Genomic DNA, 21,560 nt, shown 5'->3' on the forward strand with positions numbered 1-21,560 from the left:
AGTTTTTGACCCACCCAGTTCTGCAGTCATTCAGTCCCTAAGAAACACACAGAGGCCTACATTAATTATAAATTGGTTGGCCTATTTTCTCAAGTTCATTAATTACTAGCTCTTACAACCTAAATTAACTCTTAATTCTTGTCTATGTTTAGCCACATGGCTTGGTATCTTTTATCAGTGAGGAATTCTCATTTTGCTTCCCTTGCTTCTGGCTGGTGACTGACTCTCTGCCTTTCCTCTTCCCAGAATTCTCCTAATCTGGTTGCCCCGCCTATACTTCCTGCCTGGCTGCTGACCAATCAGCATTTTATTAAAACAGTGCAAGTGACAAATCTTTACAGTGTACAAAGGCATATCCCACGACACACATATCCATTAACCCTTTACAGTTTACTTCAGAGTTTGGGTTTCTTTATTTATCTTGCCTCATTGCCCTGCCCAACTTATTGAGTATAAAGTACAAGAGGCTATAGTAGACAGTATTGAAGGCTGTTTTGTCTCTGCTCTTGGTGGGGATTGTGCATTCCACAGCATAGAGTATTTTCATAGTTTGGGGCTTTTGTAGATGCTGTTTTAAGGCTGAGAAATTTCTTTACCTCTATGTTTCAATCACAAAAGAGAATTGTATATAGTCAGTGTTTCAGGATCTATAAAGTTTAATTTCTTTTGCTTTGTTTGTGTTTAAAAGAAATTCCCCATTTCATGACATTTTATTTTCCCCTCTGTATTTTGAGTAGTTTTTCACCCATATTTTTTAACTGCATCTATACAATCTAAACTTCTGTTAGCTGACGTGGGATGCCCCTCTGTATGCTGTGAATTTGTTTTATTACCATTGGTTAATACAGAAGCTGCTTTGGCCTATGGCAGGGCAGAATAGAGCAAGGTGGGAAAACTAAACTGAATGCAGGGAGAAAGAAGGCAGAGTCAGGCAGACGCCATGTAACTGCTGAAGAAGAAAAATGCCAGACCTTACTGGTAGGCCACAGGCTCGTGGTAATACATAGATTAATAGAAATGGGTTAATTTAGATGTAAGAGCTAGCTAGGAATATGCCTGAGCCATCAGCCAAACAGTGTTGTAATTAATAGAATTTTGTGTGATTATTCAGGTCTGAGAGGCCAGGAAACCAACACGTAATCTCTGTTTACAATTAACTTTGTCTCATGTATACTTCATCTCAGACATTGTACTGTTAGGCTATTCATATCAGTTTTCTGTTGCTAGAATAACAAAGTACCATGAATCTCACATCTTGAAGTAAGACTCATTTGTTATTTAATAATTTGGGTGGACAGGGACCCTACACCATTTACAGGATTGGATGATCTAAGTATAACTTAGGCTCAGGGATGAATCCATGTTCTACTCATTCAAGTCACAGACTGCATTAAATCCCACAAGCAGTAGGACAGAGGCTTCTGTATCCTTTCTGGCTATCAGCCAAGGTCATTCACAAATCCTAGGTGTCATCTGACATAGGATTTCCTTGCTCTCTTCTTCCATCTTCAAAGTCAACCAAAATAGTTCAAACTGTTTTTGTACTGTAAATCTTTGCTGTCCCTTCCTGACTCACCCTTTCCCTGCTTTATCCTGACAACATTGTCTCAGGTGCTTTATTTCTGTCCAGGCACAGAGTGTATTTTCTCTTATTAATTCTTTCTCTTATTCTCCTCTCCCCCTTGGGTTCCCCAGGCTCTGAGAATTATCTCCCTTTTTGTTCCAAGTAATAAAAACTAATCAGCATGAACAATTTTTGTTGATTATGAAACAGCATATTAAAATTTAAATCCTTTCAGAAAGCTCATGGGCATCTGAGTTTAAACCCCAGCATCAGTGATTCACATTTTTCTGTGAACTCCCAGGTTCATAAGAATTGTTAAGTAATACCTTATGGTTTTCATGCAGGTTTTCTCCACTTTTCATGCTTATTTTTTTAGGCACTTTGCAGTTTTTTTTTTAAAAATATCAGCCATGTTTGTAAAACATATAGTCTTATCTATACATTTTTCATTTTTCTTTCATGCCAATGTTTATATCAATTATATTTTTCTTTTCTTATTACATTAGCAACTAACACCTATCACAGCTTGCAGAATGGGGAATTTAAGTTATATGATAGTAGTAAATAAAGCCATAGCCAAAAAACTTCTCAGTTTAATTTGTAGACTTCCAAATACTAGACATAGCAGTAGAGGGGACATTTTCCTCTCTGGCATGGGCAAGGAAGCCAAGTATTAGTTTCCCCTTTGCTATTATAACACCTTTGTGACCTGATCTTAACATTATTTGACCTTCTGAAATCTTCTTTAGTATTGTTATCCAAAACATATAAGAAAATATGAACTAAAATCATGCTACTCATGATGTATAGTATAATCTCAATAATAACTGATGGATAGTTATGAAAATTAAATGTTTGCTACAAAAATGGGTTCAGAACCAAAAAAAAATGTCTAATGGACCTAATGGACATCCCTTATCACTTAGGAGTAAAACAGACTTTGCCTCTTTTAGGCCTAAAGAGTATGTACAACTGTTCATACTGAAACCAGTGGTGTCTCAATTCCCCTAGGGATCCCCTTGTCACAAAAGTAGGGTGTCAGTGAGCATCACCGATAATTACTCAAAACTGTCCCAACTCTCTGCTTTCCTCTCAAAGTCTATAAGAAACCTGTGATTGTTCACATTCTGTTTGATATAAGTTGGAGGCTAACAAGAAAGCTGCATTGGGGGCTGATGGGATGGCTCAGTAGTTAGGAGCACTGGCTGGGGATGAAAACAAACTACATCGTGCCTTTAGAAAAGGGTCAGATGTACATATAAGGAGCAGCAAGTAGGCTACATGACCAAAGGGTATTTGGAAAGTTTAGCTAAAACCACGAGGCTGAGCTTATTCTTCGGATCACAGGGAACATTGTTTTCAGGGAGGAAAAAAAATTGATGAGAACTGAAGATTTTAAGGATTTCTATGTGTGTTGAAGTTTGTGTAGGGACCAAGTGACCATGACAATGTTCCTGTGAATGAGTTGGATAGAGTATTTCCAGGGTGACTGCCATGCTTTGAATTGAAACTGTCCTCCACAGGCTCATGTTTGAAAACCTGGTCCACAGCTGGTGGTGTAGTTTTGAAAGACCAGGATCCAAAATAATCATTTCTCCCATTATTTGCTTCAGCTCAGGTATTCAGTGCTGGGGGTGAGAAAAATACCTCAGACGATCACATTTCTTGAGTTTGAATCGGGCAGCCTGGTGAATCAGAGACTTAGGGAGCCAAGCTGGGTTTGGCATTCCCTGAGATGTTTCCTGGGAAGATAAATAATATTGGTAAGTTTGAGTTCCTTTTCCTTTGATGTTTCAGACAGGGTCTCTTCTATCATAGGCTGACCTTGAACTCCCTATGTAGTCTAAATATAACTTTGATTTCTGGCCCAAAGCTTCCACCTTGGGGCTGAAATTGCAGACATACACCACCATACTTGGTTTTAGTATCTTCTCTTTGATGGTTTTAGAGCCATGTCCTGCTCTCTTGGTCAATGATGAAGAAGAGACAAGCATAGTTTGCATAAGTGACCCACCAGAATTTTTACTTTTCTTTTAATACCCATGTGTGATGTGCTACGTTAAGATCATTCCTGGTAAGCCAGCTTTTGGGCTACATAGATTATTAGAAATGGGCTAGTCCAGGTGCGAGAGTTAGCCGAGAAAAGGCTAGATATAATGGGCCAAGCGATGTTTAAAAAAATACAGTTTCCGTGTAATTATTTCGGGGCATAAGCTAGAGCTAGCCATGTGGGCGGCTGGATGCCAGGGACGCAGTCCTGCAGCTCTTACTACTACCCATGTGTGTGCAAAGCCCATTGGCTAAGGGAAGCCTCAATTCCCTAACTCCAATGCCTCTTTCCTTAATGTTTCTAACACTTCTCAGGAGTTGTCAGTAAAGTGCACAAGACCTCAACAAATCAATGAACTTATTTCCTTTGTCTCTTACCTGTACTGTTGCTTTGTGTTGACTCAAATGCAGACATTACAGAGTGATCTGAATGTACCCACATTTATGTCTTGAATAATGAGTTATTCTTCAGTGCACCTTCCTCTATGGTGCTTCAGGTCACTGGCCTAGGTACTCCGTGATGTGGTGGAGAGCTGACCTTATCTGTTAGATTCAGACACACACAAGTCGGGTTCTGTAGCTCAGACAATGTGATGATGAGGCACAACAGAACAGGTGATGTGTTACTGATAGCCCTGATGGTCCATGGCGCAGAACACATGTTTAATTTCTGTCTATGTCTTTAATTGTATCATTTGTGCTCCATGTCTCTTTCTTATTATGAAGTACAATTCACTTCCCTGAACAAGGAAGACTGCTTTACAGTGAAAGATGTATGACAACTTTAATTATAGGAAGTGAATAAAATCTGTCATTGAATTATCCCACAACAAGGAAAGGGCCAAGTGCGGGGCTGAGTGCCTGGTTTACCTATGTCTCCACAGTTACAAATACTGCTTCATACGTCTGCCTGTAAGAAACCTGGGTGCCTGCTTTTCCTATGTCTCCACAGTTAAAAATACTGCTACATATGTCTGGCTGTAAAAGGCCTGGGTGGTGTCTGGGTTTTTTCCTACACATAACTCAATTAAAAGCTTGGGATTCTATGACTCCCTGGTAAAAGTGAAATAAAGAGAAAAGGAGGACAAGGAAGTTAGTTAAATAGTTTTATTAGAGCCATTTTACAATTCTAAAATTAACAAGCAGACTTGTAATAAAAGATCTCCAATGTTCACAGAATGACCTCGCTTCCATTCTGAACCTGCCTTTTTAGTTGTAAAGATTGGCATTACATTTAAAAGGACTCAAAATGAGAAAGAAAAAACACAAAATGAATCGATGTACATGGTCACCCAAGTCCCATGACACAACCAATGAAATCTCTGAATGGATATTGCTTCAGCTTGGATATCAAAAGATGGCCTGACGAGGCGTCCTTAACCAACGACTGATCACAGTTGGCCAAAAGAAAGAGGAAAACCCAAGACTACTGTCACGTTGGTGATGGCTCCAACGGTTGGTGGATGACAGTGACTCCAGATATATGAATAAGCCCATGGTGCTTTGTTACTATGGATGGAATTATCATGGAAGTTCTCCTGTGTTGATCAACTTGTTCCTGAAGGCTTTCTTTGATCATTTAAACTTGCATAATAAACATGCAATGAATTAATTTCGTTTGAAAGTTGTATTTTTTTTGCAGTCCGTTTTGTTTTCATACAAAGATTTCATAAGTTGCCACATTGCATCGGAGTGTTTGCCAAAGTAGGGAGGGTAAATGTGACGTAGCTGAATGAGCAGAGCCTCCTTCTGTCCTGAGACACACCACCCAACTTTTGAAAAAGGTGCAGACAGCTGTTCTTACCCTCCCCCACCAAAGAAAAAAAGAGGAAAAAAATAAATATAAAACCAAAATCACAAAACCAACCTAGCTAAGAAAAAAAGGTTGACGTAAAGAAAATAAAGGTGTTTGTCATGCACATGATCTTCTGCATAGCTCAACCCACTTATAGTAAGGCACTATTTCCCTTTGCAACTGGTGTCCATGGTAACCTGTTAAGTGCTACAGTGCTCTAGGACCCTCAGACACTTCCTTCTGGGATGGCGAAATAAAGAGCCCGGGTGAGTGTGGCTGCCATGCTTGGCTGCGCAGGTCTGGCAGCTCCTGGAGACTCCATGACCCTCAGGGGAAGCTGTCCATGGGTGGTATGGTAGAGTGTCCACAATGCATTTCTTTCCAGGGTTCCTGTTTAGTCTGAATGTGGATTTGGATTGTTCTTCAGTCTTTATATCTCAATGAAGACAGATGAAGTTGGGGGACAACAGTCAGGTCCTCGGAGACTGAGCATCAGTGCTCTCAGCACAGGATGCTGGCTAGAGGGTCACATGAACAGGTGGTCCAAGGAGAGGGGGGGGGAGGGAGATTGCTTTTGGTTTTCAGAGACAACCCAGGTATGATATTAATTCAACTGGTCTTCATACTGTTTCCGGAAGCAGTCCCCTGCTGGGAAAAACTCCCAACACCTCTCTTGATACATCTTCCAGACATAAGATTCCTGTAAGTAGAGGAAATCAATGTGTTAGCCTGGTCTCCAAAATCTACGTGATAACACAGGGCAGACTAGAAGAAAACACTTAATTCTCTTGATATAGCCTATAAAACTGGAAAAGTCCAATTGTATTCAGATAGCTCCACTTAAATTACCTTCAATGATAAATAATCTTCAAATTTAAACAAAAAAATCTTCAGCTTGACAATAATATAAGAATGATAAAACATATTTATAAACCTCTAGGGTTTTTCTTTATTATCATTATTAATTTTATCCATCTTCAAGTTCAAACTATTACCTCAGAAGGGGAATTTCAAATTTTCCTGAAAACCTTTAGACACTGCATTTTTTCCAATTATATTATGTAAACAATTCATTTGAAAGTATAGGTCATATGACAAACACAATTTTTGCAGAAGAGGGGAGAGAATCATAAACCCACTATTTTCAGTTGAAAGATGATTTTTAAATGTGAAATTAGAATTTTGCTGTTTCAGAGGAGGCAGTACAAAGGAATGTTATCTCAAGGTAACATGACTAATATCTAAAGACAATGGTTCTTTTTTTTAATCAGATTTGGATGTCTGTGTGGTTATATGCCCACAAGTACAGTGCTCGTGGGGGCCAGAAGTGGTCACTGAATTCCCTGGAGCTGGGTTACAGGTAGTTGTGAGCTGATAAGTGGATGCCGAAACCTCTGTCTTCCAGAAAGCAGAACGTACCCTAAACTGCTAGGCCGTCTCTCTAGCTCCCTGAAGCAATCCTTCCCGAGTGCTAAATGGCTCTCTATCACCTCTCGTCTGTCCTTTCATTCTGAAAATCACTGCGCTTCACCCACCTGTCCTGTGTGTTCCGTTTCATCCTTGTTTATGAGATACATCAGGAAAAACCTACAGAGACAGAGAAACTGGTCAGGATTGGATTACACGGGAAAACACCAGCACAAACAGGAAAGATGCTTACATACTACACCCTGGTTGCTCTGGTTTATGGAAACATGGAAAACACCACAAATACAGTTTTTGAAAATTAATTACATTGTACCAGAAAGAAATAAGCATATTCTCTGAGATGGCTTGTCTAATACTACACACAATTTTAGGTCTGAGTTATTTTTCTTTTTCTTAGGATTACAGTTTCATTATGCAATCCTGGCCAGCTTGGAACTCACTATGTAGACAGAGATCTTTTAATCCTGGGATTAAAGGCATGTACAACCATTGATTCTGGTCAGACTCAAATCAACACTGACAAATTTTAACTGAAGACTAGCTTCATAAATTCTATATTTTTATCAGTTTAATTGAGTATAGTTCAGCCACTTCCCCCAATGTTACTTGAAATATATTCTCCATCTGATATTAAAATTGGATCTCAAATTAAGAATAATAGTTTTATAAACTGTATAGTTTGTTTTAGTCCCACAGAAAGACCAGATTTTCATTTGCATGTACTTACTTTTATGACTGTTCAAAACAAGACAAAACAACTATTAATTGACTGTCATTTAAACAACAAAGATCAGTTTTTAATTGATTTCTGTAGTGCCCAGAGATTTCTAGAGGTCATCAAAAGGGTAGGGATGCAAAAATAGGGATGTGGAAGGAGGGAGGATCCTCATGTCTCAGGCTTGCATCAAGAAGGTTCCTGCTTGGACCGGGTGGTGGTGGCACACGTCTTTAATCCCAGCACTGGGAGGCAGAGGCAGGCAAATCTCTGTGAGTTCAAGGCCACCCTGGTGTACAAGAGCTAGTTTTAAACAGGCTCCAAAGCTACAGAGAAACCCTGTCTTGAAAAAAACAAAACATGGCCAGGCTTCTCTGCAGAGCTCTATGGCACTCCACTCCCATTCCGGATCCCTCGGTGCGAATATGGACAGCTTCACTATTTAAGGCAGCCTACTCCAGGGGTGTAGGGGTCTGCAGGAGACTGACTACTGCCTGCTTCTGGAGTTTACAACAATGGGAGGAAATTGGGCTCCTGGGGAAGGGGGAGACCCTGGGAGGGCCACTCACAGGTAGTTGGCCAGGTTGTGCTCCTGGAGCGTATGTGTTTCAAAGCCGTGCGGCACCGTATCAAAGTAGTCATTGCCTATCCCGCAGATGAAGCACTTGGTCTAGAAGACAAGGGGAGACAACAGAATGTCAGAGAAGACCCAGGAGAGCAGAGGATGAAAACAAAGTCTGCTGGGATATGGAATTACTACCTCTCCATAGTGCCAATCCCTCCTGGAGGAAGAAAAACTGCTCATACAATTCAGAAAGTTCAGGAAACCTATCAGAAATTTACTGGACACAGGAACTTGCCAGGATCAGGAAGCTGAGAGAGTTGCAGGCTCAACAGACCCTTCCTTTATGCTAGCTTTAGCAGGGTGGGACTGGAGCAGCTATAAAGGGGCCTGGGAGCTCTAGGGATGCAGATGTCCTAAAGTATCACCCAATCACGGTGGACCTTTAGTGATGTAACTGCTGTCAGTCACCCTGGCTCATGTAGGCAACCCCTCACCCATGCTGCTGTAAGTAACTTCCTTATCCACAATCCTGTAAGCAATTCCTCACCCAACCTCCTGTAAACAATCCCAATGCATTCATCGGTCCACCAAGTTAGGCTTGGGTGGAATCACTTCTTTGGTATGATGTAGTGCCCTACCGGAAACAAACAGGCATTTGTTCACATCTCCCCAGAAAATGCTACACAGCACGCTGTTGAAAGAAGCTCAGTATATGACTTGCTCAAAATATACCAAGCACCACTTGTGATAGTGCCATGCCCCCTGAGAACAAATTTTATGGCTAGTGTATCTTGGGGTTTTCCTAAAGTGATATGGGTTCTAGCAGGAGGATGGGACAATGATAGCTTATTAGTGACATCTTTAATTTTTTTCTTTAGCCTTCATGTGCACATCTAGACTTAGTGATTGACCTGTTCACGACACTGAGTAATTAGTGAAGCAGGATTAACTGTGTTCTCAACTGAAGTTGAAAACTTGCCAGTTATCCAAACAAAGTCTACTACCCAAACAAAAGAGGTACAAATCTTAGATCAGTTATGAGGTGTTTCATCAGTGATTTGAAAAAGCCCTCCTATGGTCAGGTGCTGTTCCAGGTATTAACTCAATTGATAGATATGTCTAGGCATAGCCTCCTTCATCTTTCTGCATTTCTCGCATCTGGATTTGTCTTTATACACAATTCCAGGTAGGTGGTCTATGCTTAATACTGAAGGTCTGCACCAGGAGCCAAAGTGAAGCCGAACCTCCCTTCAATCAGGATCTTAAAATTACAGTAACTGCATACAGCTTCAAATGAATTCAGTCATCACTGAGGAACTAATACCACCTACAGCACTACCACACCCAAGCCACAGATGCCTCACCTCCATGTCTTCCTTGACTTGCTCTTGTTGGTCTCTGAGTTCTCCAAAAGCATCGATGATCAAACCTAGTGTTAAAAAAGAGAACTTACATGATCCCCATTATCTATGAACAATCATTCAACTCATAACTCCTCGGATGTTCCTTCCCGGGCAAATGAGAATACATGACCTCATTAGGAGATACTCAGAACATGGCAGAAATATGAGGTCACACTGGTTGCTTCTTGCTAGGGAAGTGACTCTCCCTGGGAGCAGAACACACAGTGACTGGGCCTGATGTTCACTAGAAAAGCATTTTAAAATAAAGTGACAAACTAGAAAAAAACAATACTAAGGAACTTGGCACGCACACAAGCTATAATATTACTTACTGCAGGGGGAAAGGATTAGTTGAGATTTATGGCTATAAAATACAGAAATCTCCCAAAAGATAATTAAATAAAACATTATTGTATGGGCTGAGAAATATGTATCAATCTCATAATCCCATAATTTTATCAAATGTGAATTAATGTTTGATACGTGGAATTGTTGAATTTTGCCTCCTTTCTTTTTTGTGACTCCCCAACTACTACTTCCAAATGTTTTGACTTTTTATTCTTCTTTAAAAAATGACTTATTCTTTTTATGTGTATGTGTGTATGTCTGTGAGTGTATATGGGTACATGTGTGAAGAGACGCACAGAGCCCAGAAGAGGGTGCTAGATCCCATGGAGCTGTGGTTACAGACAGTTGTGAGCTGCCCTACATGGCACTGAGAACTCAATTTCAATATTCTGGAAGAGCAAAAAGTGCTCTTAACTGCTGAGCCATCTCTCTAGCCCCAAGTTTTTCTTCTTATAAAGCAACAATGCTGCCTTCTATAAAGACACTGCAGATGGATTATGAACCCTTTGTACTTATCTGTGTACATTACCAGTACCGTGTCACACCTGTGGAATGTAAAGGTTAATGTCATGTTTACAGCCATTCAGTTAAGGCTGGGATCAATGTGTTAACTAGGAAACACAAAATAAAAACAGGAATGACTTTCTGAGAGAAAAAGATCTCACTACAATTCAGCCAGAGGAAGAGGAAAAACTGCTGCTTGACACTGCTCTGTGGCTTCAGGGAAAGATTCTGAGCCTAATGTCCCCAATCTGCTCAGTCTAGTTATGGATTCTAACCCCAGCCTGGGCAGTGACACACTTTAGCCAAATTACCGAGACTTGCCATAGCTTAGTGAGTTCCAGCATAAACTGTAACTGTTGGCATAGTCCTCATGATATCAGGGAGGGTAACATGAGTTACTAGACATCACTGGAACATAGCAGGGAGTCACCAGTGGAAGTGACATGATTTTGTACGATGAGCTAATCAGTTACCAAGTACTGAAGAGGGGACTTGAACTGATGCCCTCATTTGAAAGCTCTCCACAACGGCAGAACTTAAGAGAGTTGCATAACCTGAACTATTGCCTCGGGATGAATGGTTCACCCCTCCTCTGCACTTCCAAAGCTGGTAGTGTGGCAGGACGAGGAGTCAACCCCTGTAGAATGTATTTTTTCATAAATAGAAATCAAACAGGCTGAGAAAATGGCTCAGTCAATAAAGTGCACTTTTGATTCTTAGAAGGTAAAAAGCTGGAGATGGGCAGTGTTTGTAATCCCAGCACTTGGTGGAGCAATCATCCCATAAAAGGCAGAGACAAGTCCCCATAGCTCACTGACCAGCCGGCCTCACCTAATCGGAGAGCCATGGATTTCAGTGAAAGACCCTGACTCGAAAGAATAAAAATGTAGAAGACACCTGAAACTGACCTCTGCCCTTCACATGCATGCAAGCATATGTGCACATGTGCGCGCGCGTGCACACACACACACACACACACACACACAGAGGAGGGGGGAGTGTACCCATCACACTACATGGGACCATGAGAACTTGAGAACTCCTGGAAAGAAGCTGTGTCTGGAGAGATTGACTGCAGAGCTGTGATGAGGCTCGGATGCTGCAGGTCCAGGGCTAATTACCATATCTTGGACTAGCTTTAGCCCTCCCTCCCCATAGCCTACTTCTTTCCTACTTTTGTGTGGGAACTAACATCCTGTGACTAATAGATTAAAACCCTTTGAGGATCTATTAACTCAGCAGACCTGACCTTCCACCTACCTAAAAGCTAGAAATGTCATTAGACAGCATCTGAGACCTATAGAAAGGCTTCATCTTGCTAGAACCACTTTCTCTGAGGTCCCCACTGGGGTCTTTTAAACTTGCCTTGATTTATGAACCTTTGCTGTTTTATAAAACTATAAAGCTTTATAAAACCACTTCCATGTTAGAACATAGGATTCAGGGTAACCCAAGACTGTGTTCCCAGGCCATGATCAATCACTCAAATTTGGCTCAAGAATAAGCTACCTCCCATTCCCTTTCTGGTAAAAGCTATGAGGCTTTTGTGCTTGCTTGTTCGCTTGTTTGTTTGTTTACATCAACACATACCTCTTTATGCCCCACCTAGAGATTTTACAAGGAAGAAATACCAGAAGAAAAGGTTCCATTAGGCCTTGGCAGAAAACGTGATACTGTGAGCCCACCTTGCCTTCTGGCTTCAATAGCAGGTGACTCAAGGCCACGATACCCAGGAGCCATAGCTGGGTATGGCTTACCTTGTATGATGGCCAAAAGGATGACGATCACAAAGAAGAAGAACGTGATGTCAAAGATGATGCGGTAGATCTCATACTCATCTCCCGCTGGGTCTTCAATTTCATCCCCAATGCCCCCTCCAGCACGGACGCCCACATACATGTGGAACATGTAACACTGGAAGACAGGGACAGAGACACTCGTGAGGGTCACCACCCTCCTTGACCTGCCATTGACATGAGGCTTTCTCTCCGGTGTCCGGTCCTCCTTCTAAATGGGAAGGATCTTCGTGCTCTGGGTTGTCTTTCGGTCTTAACGCTTTTCCCTGAGATGTGAATATGTGGTTCGTACACACCACTATCTCCTAATCAAAACTCCACACTGTTCACTTGGTTTAGAGCATTTGTGTCACTTGGGAGAGAAAGACAAGGGCTTCGTTAGCACCCTGGCTTTGAAGCACATGAGATGACACAGTATGACAATCACATTACAGGGCCTTGAGCTATATAAAGCTGTATTATCTGGTTATGTCCACAATGGGACAGACATGGAAGAGGAAAGTAAAAGCCTCATGGGGGGAAACAGGGACTCATAGAAATGGAGCTAGATTAAGGCAGACTTTCTGGCTTCTCCTCTCACTTAGAATTCAAGAATGGGATGCAGAGATCTTTTCTACTCAGTGTCTCCAAGAGTGAAGAAAGATGGTATGGGGAGATAAGGAGGAAGGGCAGCCAACACCTGCTACAGCTGCTAAGGTATGGTGCCCAGGAAAGAGGTTTTGCTGGAGGGTCTTTGGAACAGGACTTGATCTCAGCATCACTACCATTCATACATATACCATAATACCCAATATGTACAAGGATTGAGTAATTCCTTGTGATGGGGCCATACTGTGCATTTACTGACTAGTTGCTAATAGCGACTTTCTCCATAGTAATAATAATAAAGAAAAAAATATGGCTCTATCCCCTGGGGAACAGAGTCAAGCCAATTTGAGAGTCCCCGGCTCACAGCATCTAGATTTTTAACTTCATTCAAGGTAATCTCAGCTCCCCACCTTACCCCTGTACTCTGGGCCCCACTCATCTGTAAGTTCTCATCTCAACGTTCATACCCCACTCCCCCCACTATCCCATCCCCAGCTCAAGGTCTTTGCTGTGCAGGCTCTGTGCTATGTAATATCCTTCCCCATCCTCTTCCAAAGCACATACTTTGGGAACGTAAGTCTGCAGGCCTTCCAAAATTAGACCCATTGTAGTCCTATTTGTTCCCTACACGGCAAGGGGCAAAGCCCCCTACAGCTCCGCACTTGGTCCACAGCCCACCGTTCCATCCCCATGTGATCCTGTCAGCTTGGTAATCAATCTTAACCATTACACCCATAAAGGTACTGTACCAGCCAGATATACAACAAGCCAAAAACATTGTGACAGCTGCCCTGATCCCCCACTGCCATACAAATCCCCAGGGCCAGCAGACTATTCTGTAGCCTAGAAAAGACTCTCTGTGGCAGAGAAGCCAAGAGAGTCCTCTAGAGAGAGCTGGTTTAAGACTGTCATCCTCGGGCTGGTTTAGGCCTATCTGCATACCCAGTCTTCTCAGGGCTCGGGAGTCCAGGTTGTTGGTGCCATTTACTGTGTCTGTGTCCAAGTTCGAAATGTAAAAGAGAGTAACTCAAATGAAACAAAGCAACACCCAACATCTCCCTTTGGGACACGACAGTCATTCCTTAAAACTCAGCGGCTAAAATTGTCCACAGTGCCTTTTTGAATACAGGATAATTTATTTTCACGGTGTACTCCTGGTTTCTGTTTAAATTCTTTATCCCACACACATTGCTTATCTTTACCATGGAGAAATGAAGTCCCATGCTCTTCTCTGAATGTGTGGAACTGGGGCCACAGAGAGTGGTAGTGATGCCCCCCGGCTGATGGCCCTGGCTAATGAGCGGACAGGCTTGTCCTTGAAACTTCAGTACCCTTAGCCTTCCAGACAAGATCCTAATGGCTGCACTGGTAAGTGGACATCCACTGGCGTCTAGAGCTCACCAGTCAAATTATCATTCTTTCCTGAAAACAAGAATCCCTTTATTCCAGATTTTTTTTCATAGACTGAGCTTAGTTAGGGTAGAAGAAGAAGCAGCTTAGGGGGCAAAAAACTATACTTCTTCCAGAGAGTCTGGAAAGAAAAGAAAAGAAAAGGAAAGGAAGGGGAGGGGAGGGGAGGGGAGGGAAGGGAAGGTGAGGGAAGGGAAGGGGAAGGAGCAGGAGACAGAGGTAGAGATAGAGGGAGGAAGCCTGTGATGGGAAGAAGCTCAGAGGAAGTGTGGCAGAGGAAAAGGGAACCAGGAAGCAGGAGCCAGAGACGCTGATAAAGGTCAGGTCAGATGTGTGAGATCAGTTACTTAACAGAGGTGATCTCCAACAACCGTCTAAGCAGCTACTTTCACCAAGCTGCCTCTTATTTTCATTATCTGAGAAACTGGGGGGCGGGGGTGTGTTCCACTGGTCCTGCAGAGCTTCCCTGGAGATGTCCATGCTTCCGGGCAAAAATGTCCTCCTATGCCCCATCTCCTCGGCTACCCTCACTGTTTTACCACAGGCTGTAGACTGTTATTTTCACTTTTTCCTCCTACATTCTTGAAGAGGCAGTTCAAACCCTATCAGGACAGAGCGGGTTTAATTAGATTCTTAGAATAAAACACCATCATCTGGGAGGAAAGAAGAAATCGCCGGATGAGTCATGGAAATTGTAAAACTTTGACTGCAGCGCCACCTGCTGGAAATGACGACAGCCAAACAACCAAAGGTTGAAAGTCCCCGCTGACGACAGCCCTCCACCCACATTGTAATTTAAGTAATTTAAATTACTTTTAAATTTAAACTTTAATGACAGCAAAAGACTCTTTTCTCTTGCAGAAGGGGACACCCGAGATCATTCCTCACCAAGCTCAGCACAGCCACAGACAAGATAAAAATCTCGTGCCATGTGCAGAGAGAAAAGCCTAAACCAGAGATAGTACCAACGGTCTTGCTAATGACTCTCAAAGTCCCTCAAACTGCTGGCGTCCAGGATCTAGTTAAGTCAAGAGCCCACCTCCTTATCCTAAAATGAGACTGTTATGCTTAAGTATGCTTGTCAGCTTGATTCAATAAAGAAGCACATAAGATATGTAAGTATCCACAAGGGTATTTTCAGAGACAGCTGGGCCATCGGGGCTCTGATCGAAGGAGCGGAGGAATCCTTGGATGATCTGAACATGGCAGACGGTATCACTGGGATGTGGTGGGAGTAAGAGGTGTGGCCTTGATGGAGGAAGGAGATCTTGGTGACAGGTCCCCCGGGATATCCTGCCCTTCAGAATCCACTGCTCTCTGCTTCATGGCCATCAAGATGCAAACTGATCTGCCCCACCGTGAGTTCTCCACCATCACCGTCTGCCACCTCTGGAACCACGGGCCACGATTCACAATTCATGCCTTCAAGTTATTCTCAAGCATCTTGGCAATTCCAAGGAAAAAGGAACATGGAGACAAGTCTCTCTACCTTCCGGACTCACATCCTCGACGGCTAAACAGGCCCAATCAGGAGAGCCCGGGGTATAAAAGGGACACGGAGACAAGTCTCTCTACCTTCCGGACTCACATCCTCGATGGCTAAACAAGTCCAATCAGGAGAGCCTGGGTTATTCAGAAGAAAAATGAAGGAAAACAGTGGAAACATGTGCGGAGATTGAGTGAAAACTGGGTCATGCCATGTCCTGTGGCTAGAGAATGAAGAGAGCCACACAGGGCCTCGTACTAAGAGCAGCTAACTGATAAGAAACGGACTTTGACACATATTCGACAATCTCTTTCAAGATTTCCAGTAAGAGGAATGTGCTAGCATCCCCATCATCCCCTGGCTGGAGTTATTGCAAGCTTTAATGTTTTTAATAATGAACTCTGGTTTTCTGCTCTTCTGGCCTACACTTCTTTCTTTACAGTAAGAGTTGGGCATCTCTTCAGACGTAAGAGCTGAATGAATTAACGTTACTGTGCATTGTCCAGCCACATAATTGACCCTTTGTGTACTGTCTTCTTTTTTCTAATGTTTTTACATTACTAAAATTACTTTCTATTTGTATATTATGTGTGTGTGGCAGAGGGCGTCATGAATCACCATTCATGGAGGTCAGAGGACACCATTCAGGTATTGCTCCTTCCACCGTGCGGGCCTGGGGGATTGAACTCAGATTGGCTGGCTGTAGGCTTGGAGGCAGTTTGGAGGCAGGTGCCTTCCCTACCGAGCATCTTGCTGGCTGGAGCTTATGGCTTTTCAAGGGTCTGATAGGAACTGTGCCAGGGAAGGACATTGCCTCCTCTTTGTCATGGTGAATGCATTTTGGCCAATTTATCATTTGTCTATAAGACAAATATTTACATTTGTCAGCCACAAAAATTAACATTTTTGGCCTTTACGGGATTCTAGGTTTTATATCATAAACAGAACATCTTTTTTTTCTCTCTTAAAATCTGTCATTATTTTAAGGATGCAAATCTGTCCTAATTGTTAGGGACTTGAATAGAAAGATTGGCATTCATTTCTACCATTTTCCCCTCAGGGACTTGTACATGGTGTGAATTCCATTTATTGATGTCTCTTTGTATTTTATGATTATAGAAAGCAACTTTATCATAGTTTAATTTCTGTGATTATTTATGTGTACTTCGAGTTATCCAAAGGAGTTTACAATTACCTAATTTAGCCACCATAGCATCAGCATCAGTGTCTTGTTCCTGCCACACTTTCAGGATATTTCCTTTTGAGAGAAATTTCAAAGCCATCCTCTCAGCCCCCTTGACATTGACACACAACCCCAACCATGCAGGTGTCCAGTGAATGGCTCACAGAAAGGCCTTGCTCTCTCCGGCCAGCAACAGATCCTTTGTCTTAATCTTCCCCTCCCAAACCTAAGTGCTCAGGGACAGTAGTTTTTTTCTGATTTGTATATGAAATGTCCCCCATAGGCTCCTGTGTTTGAACACGTGGTCTCTGGCTGGTGGTGCTGTTCAGGGAGGTTACAGAACCTTCAGAAGGCAGATTTTCACTGGAGGAAATATGTCACTGGGGAGGGGCTGTGAGGTCATATTTCCTAGCTCTACTGGCTGTTGCTTAAGTATGGATGAAATGTGACTGGCTGGCCTCCTGATCCTACCTTCATGACTTCTTTGCTATTTGTCTTCCCTGTCATGATGGACTCTATCCCTCCAGTACTATAAGCCACAATAAACTCTCTCTACTGGAAGTAGCTTTTGGTCAGGGTATTTTATTCCAGAAACACAACCGTCATCTGAAGAGCAGGTTATACAACAGTTACATGCAGCAACAGGAAAGCTGAAGCATCTGTTAACTTTTCCCAGGACCAAAAGAGAACCTTTAGGACAAGACACTCAGTATAAAAGCAAAAGTATCAGCTCTGTTAAGATATATTGTTTAAATTTTAGTGATGTCAGGTAGAGTCAACAAGTCAAGTCAAAAGCAAAGCTCCAGAACACTCTGCAGGAGAACATCCTATCTGCTGTCCTGGGATGTATGAGTAACAAGCTAACAGGACCGCATAGCTCTCAATCCTAACTATATTTCTCAGCAAGTCTACCAATTACCAAGCTGAACAAACACAGGTGCATAAACGGCAGACGTGGTCCCTTCTGCTGTGCTAAAATGAAAACGGCTGTAGTGTGAGAAGCCACTCAACCTTTCATTGCACCCGGTGCCTCCTCTCCTGCTCTGGGATGAGGAGATGTGCGGTTAGTTGGATGGGAGGAGTGGGTGGCTTTATTACAAGTTCAGGAGCTTACCGTCAGCATGTCATCGCATTTCATGTCCGGCGTGTCACCATCTTCACTCTTATTATAGAACTTCCGGAAGAAATTGAACGCCACGACAGTGTACAGGTACACAACGACAGCTAACAAGCCGACAGTCAACACGAGCTGAAAGCAAAGTGACACTTAGCATCTATTAGGAATACAGGATGTATGACCGGTGTAATTGACAGCTGCGTGGGAGGGAAGCGCTCTACCAACACACCTGGACTTCCTGGCGAAAAGCCAGTATGATTCATACCCTTGTTATTGCCACTTTCTTAGCCCACAAGTAAAGCTCATTTGCACATTTTCTTTATCAGTCTGTCAAAGCAAGCTTAATACACATTAGAAAGCAGCTTTATGGCTCCCATTGCTACCCTCTAACTACCTGGTGGAAGATATTGTATAACATACTCTCCTGCATTGTGAGTCAAGCCTTTATTTATGTGTATGTATGTGCACCTACTTGTATGTATGTGCACCATGTGTGTATAGTCCCTGAAGTAGCCAGAAGATAGTGTGGGATCCCATGGGACTGGAGTTCCATGCAGTTGTGATCCACCCAACATGGGTGCTGGGAACCGAACCAGGATCCTCTTCTGCAAGAGCAGTAAGTACTCCATCTGCTGTGCCATCTCTCCAGCTGTTTAGTGTGCTGGGAGCGCTGTCACAACCCACCAAGTGGCAAGTGAGCAGAGTGCACAGGATTCTGTCTGTCATGGTGCTTCTGAATTGCATTGACACAGTGTTATCATAACCTTAGGTGACTTGTGTAGGAGATACTTGCCGGACTTTAGAAAACAAGGGATTATGGTAATGGCCGTAAAGGTGGCTGCTGTTCCAGTGGTTGGAGGGACACTGATTATAAAATGTACTGAGCTAGAGAGGCTGTGAATCTAGATAGTTAACACAGAAGTTTTAACCACCAATTGGATCCATGAAACAACAGATGAATAAGTACAAATATACTTTTGCACCCAGTCACAGTAATGGAGAGATCCAGCATGAGCAGCTGAGTCCCATCAGAATGTCAGTGGGTTTTCTGGACCTAGACCAGTTATTCCCTATGTCAGCATGCTGTTGTTAAGCCTAAAGGATCATTAAGATTTTACTCAATTAAAAAAAGTAGAGAAGATATCTTATTAAATTTAACTGCAATTAAATCTTGTTACCAGTGCAACTAATGCATCTGGATTGTGCAACAGCTTTTGGCACAGCATAGTATCAGATGGAGCAAACACTGTCTCATAAGCAAAACAAACTAGTTTCCTCGGTGCTTAACACAGATGATTCCAAGTCTGCTGGATTTGTTCTCAGTCTTCACAGAAGCTGACAAGGGATTGTTATTGGTTGCACTTTACCAAAAAGATATTTGATATTGACAAATATTAATCACTTATCTAAGATCACCCAGTGAATCCATCAAGTCAGTCCTTAAACTCAGGTTACAGGGTCTTTGGAATTACTAATAAGAATTCATAAAATCAAAGGCACAGACCATCTTTAAAGCCACATATTGTCACCCAAGGCTAGGATTTATATTCGCAGGCTCTTTTCTTATTGTTTTGAGTTCCTCTAAAGGAAAGATGACCTTTTACCTGTTTGCCATTGTGGGTGACTGAGGACAGGATGGTTCTCAAGGTCTTGAATCCCATTGCGATGTCAAGAAGGTGAGCAGCAAAAAAAAAGTTGTTATAGTGTCCAAGAACGGACATGGTCATATACCAGGCTAGGTACAGGAAGGACTGTCAGGAGCAAAGAGTAATAAGATGTGTCAGACCCCAGAGTAAAAACAAACTGGTAAGAGCCGCTGCTAACTCTCTCCACGCTAACCACTGCACTTTCCCTTTTCTTTCTAGACTATAATTCTTCAGATCTAACTAGCTGGATTCAATCTTTGCACATTTTATCTTTACTTAGTTTGTTATAAAAAGTTCAGTGTAATTTTTTTCATTTAACTATACAAACTGTTTTCAACCTCACCCTACATTCTGACAGTAGGAGCTTGGTGCTATTTTATACAGAGAATTCCTTGTTATTAGGGCTGCCCTGTAAGGATCAACTAGACTTCAAAGAACATCCTGCCAGATCATAAGAAATGCCATTGAATGTCACTGAGGAACAACCCTTGTCTACAGTCAGCCCAAGAACCCTGCAGCTTTGATTCCTTCTCTTTATTTATCTATACACTAAGCTTGTTAAATCTATTAGTTAGAATCCACTGTCCCCGAGGAGTTTGATCAAGGCAGCATTGCACTTTGCGTGAACTAACGTAAGTCCTAGAGCAAAGCACTCCTTGATGTCACTAACATCTGTAGTGACCTTGACTACATACCTGGTGCTGCCTGGAGAAGTCTCCTGAATCGAAACTGAAGCATTATTGCCTTTTAATTCTCTCTATGTCTCTCTTTCCCTCTCCCTCTCTCCTCATGTGTGTGTGTGTGTGTGTGTGTGTGTGTGTGTGTGTGTGTCCTGTGTATAGGTAGGGGCACACAGCCCAGTGCCCTCAGAAGCCAGAAGAGGGACTCTGCTCCCCAGGAACTGGAGTTACAGAAAGTTGTGAGCTGCCCATTGTCAGAGCTGGAGACCAAACCCAGGTCTTCTGCAAGAGAACAGGAGCTCTGGATAAGCTGCTGAGCCATCTCTCCAGCTTCCTGCACTGTAATTCATGTAAATGATTCACTTCTATTAGGGTGAAAATGTCCGTGTTTGGTGGGGGCAGTGAAGATATAGGATAGAAGCCCAGTTGTGGCTTCAGCTCCTTGGAACCGAGTTTCTCCTACAGATGCTGTGTCTGGATGGCATCCACTCACAGGAGAGGAGCAGAACTGTTGTTCTGATTCTAATCTTAGCTTTTAACAACAAGAAGAAAAATGGTGTGTCTGGGGCCATGCAGGACTTTATAACCAATGAGGGACTGAAGCTAGGAAAAGAAAAATGGCATTCGAAAAAGTCACTGGGGAGTCGGCAGGAAGGGTTAGAAGTGATACACTTGCCCTAGGACATAAAGGAGGAGTAATTTCACAGGCTACGAAACAATGAAAAGCCTGAGCAAAGGGACACACATGGGGAACACGAGAGGAAGGAGGGGCCAATGACTGACAAACTGGTCATGGCAGTGGTGTTGGTTGACATGGAGGTACCTATAAGCCTGGGTGACAGATGGAGAACGGGCAGCTCCTAGCATTGGTATTCTGCTCATATTTATACTAAAAGTTACCCTCTTTGCATGATAAAATAAATGCCACTGCCACTCCCACATTTCATCTGATTATTGCCTTCATTGTTTTTCAGAGGCCAACTAAACTATTGAAGACCTGACAACATATGAGAAGTGACTGACCAAACAGAAACCATAAAACTGCAAGTGACTGACAGCCTAAGGGGTCCCAGAAAGATGTCTGAAGGGGCTTGTCTAGGCTGTCTTCAGGATTAAAGCATATCCAAGTTCTCTGGATGACAAGAAACTCCACAGAAATTAATATTAAGGTCAGACTCACTTGGACAAAAGAGGGTTGTGTAAGGACTGGCATGCAGAATGCCCCCAGTGTGCCCAAGCCAGAGTGTAACATACTACCTGGGTGGAAGGTACCAACTGAAGCA

General features: G+C 42.6%; 1 protein-coding gene across 3 annotated transcripts in view; it reads right to left on the minus strand.

Moving 5' to 3' along the window:
- Positions 1–4,704: 4,704 nt before the first annotated feature.
- The window catches only part of Ryr2 (ryanodine receptor 2), a 574,535-nt gene continuing 557,679 nt past the window's right edge, over positions 4,705–21,560 (minus strand). For all 3 annotated transcript variants that reach the window (XM_026788350.1, XM_026788349.1, XM_026788348.1), the window contains 7 exons: positions 19,556–19,702; positions 17,949–18,083; positions 12,129–12,285; positions 9,481–9,545; positions 8,121–8,221; positions 6,944–6,995; positions 4,705–6,108 (listed from right to left, as the gene is read on the minus strand). In XM_026788350.1, coding sequence (XP_026644151.1) covers positions 6,013–6,108; positions 6,944–6,995; positions 8,121–8,221; positions 9,481–9,545; positions 12,129–12,285; positions 17,949–18,083; positions 19,556–19,702 — 753 coding nt within the window. In that variant the 3' untranslated portion in view covers positions 4,705–6,012. The remainder of the gene's footprint in view (positions 6,109–6,943; positions 6,996–8,120; positions 8,222–9,480; positions 9,546–12,128; positions 12,286–17,948; positions 18,084–19,555; positions 19,703–21,560) is intronic.

This window comes from Microtus ochrogaster, unplaced genomic scaffold (genome assembly GCF_000317375.1).
Source record: "Microtus ochrogaster isolate Prairie Vole_2 unplaced genomic scaffold, MicOch1.0 UNK2, whole genome shotgun sequence".
NCBI lineage: Eukaryota > Metazoa > Chordata > Mammalia > Rodentia > Cricetidae > Microtus > Microtus ochrogaster.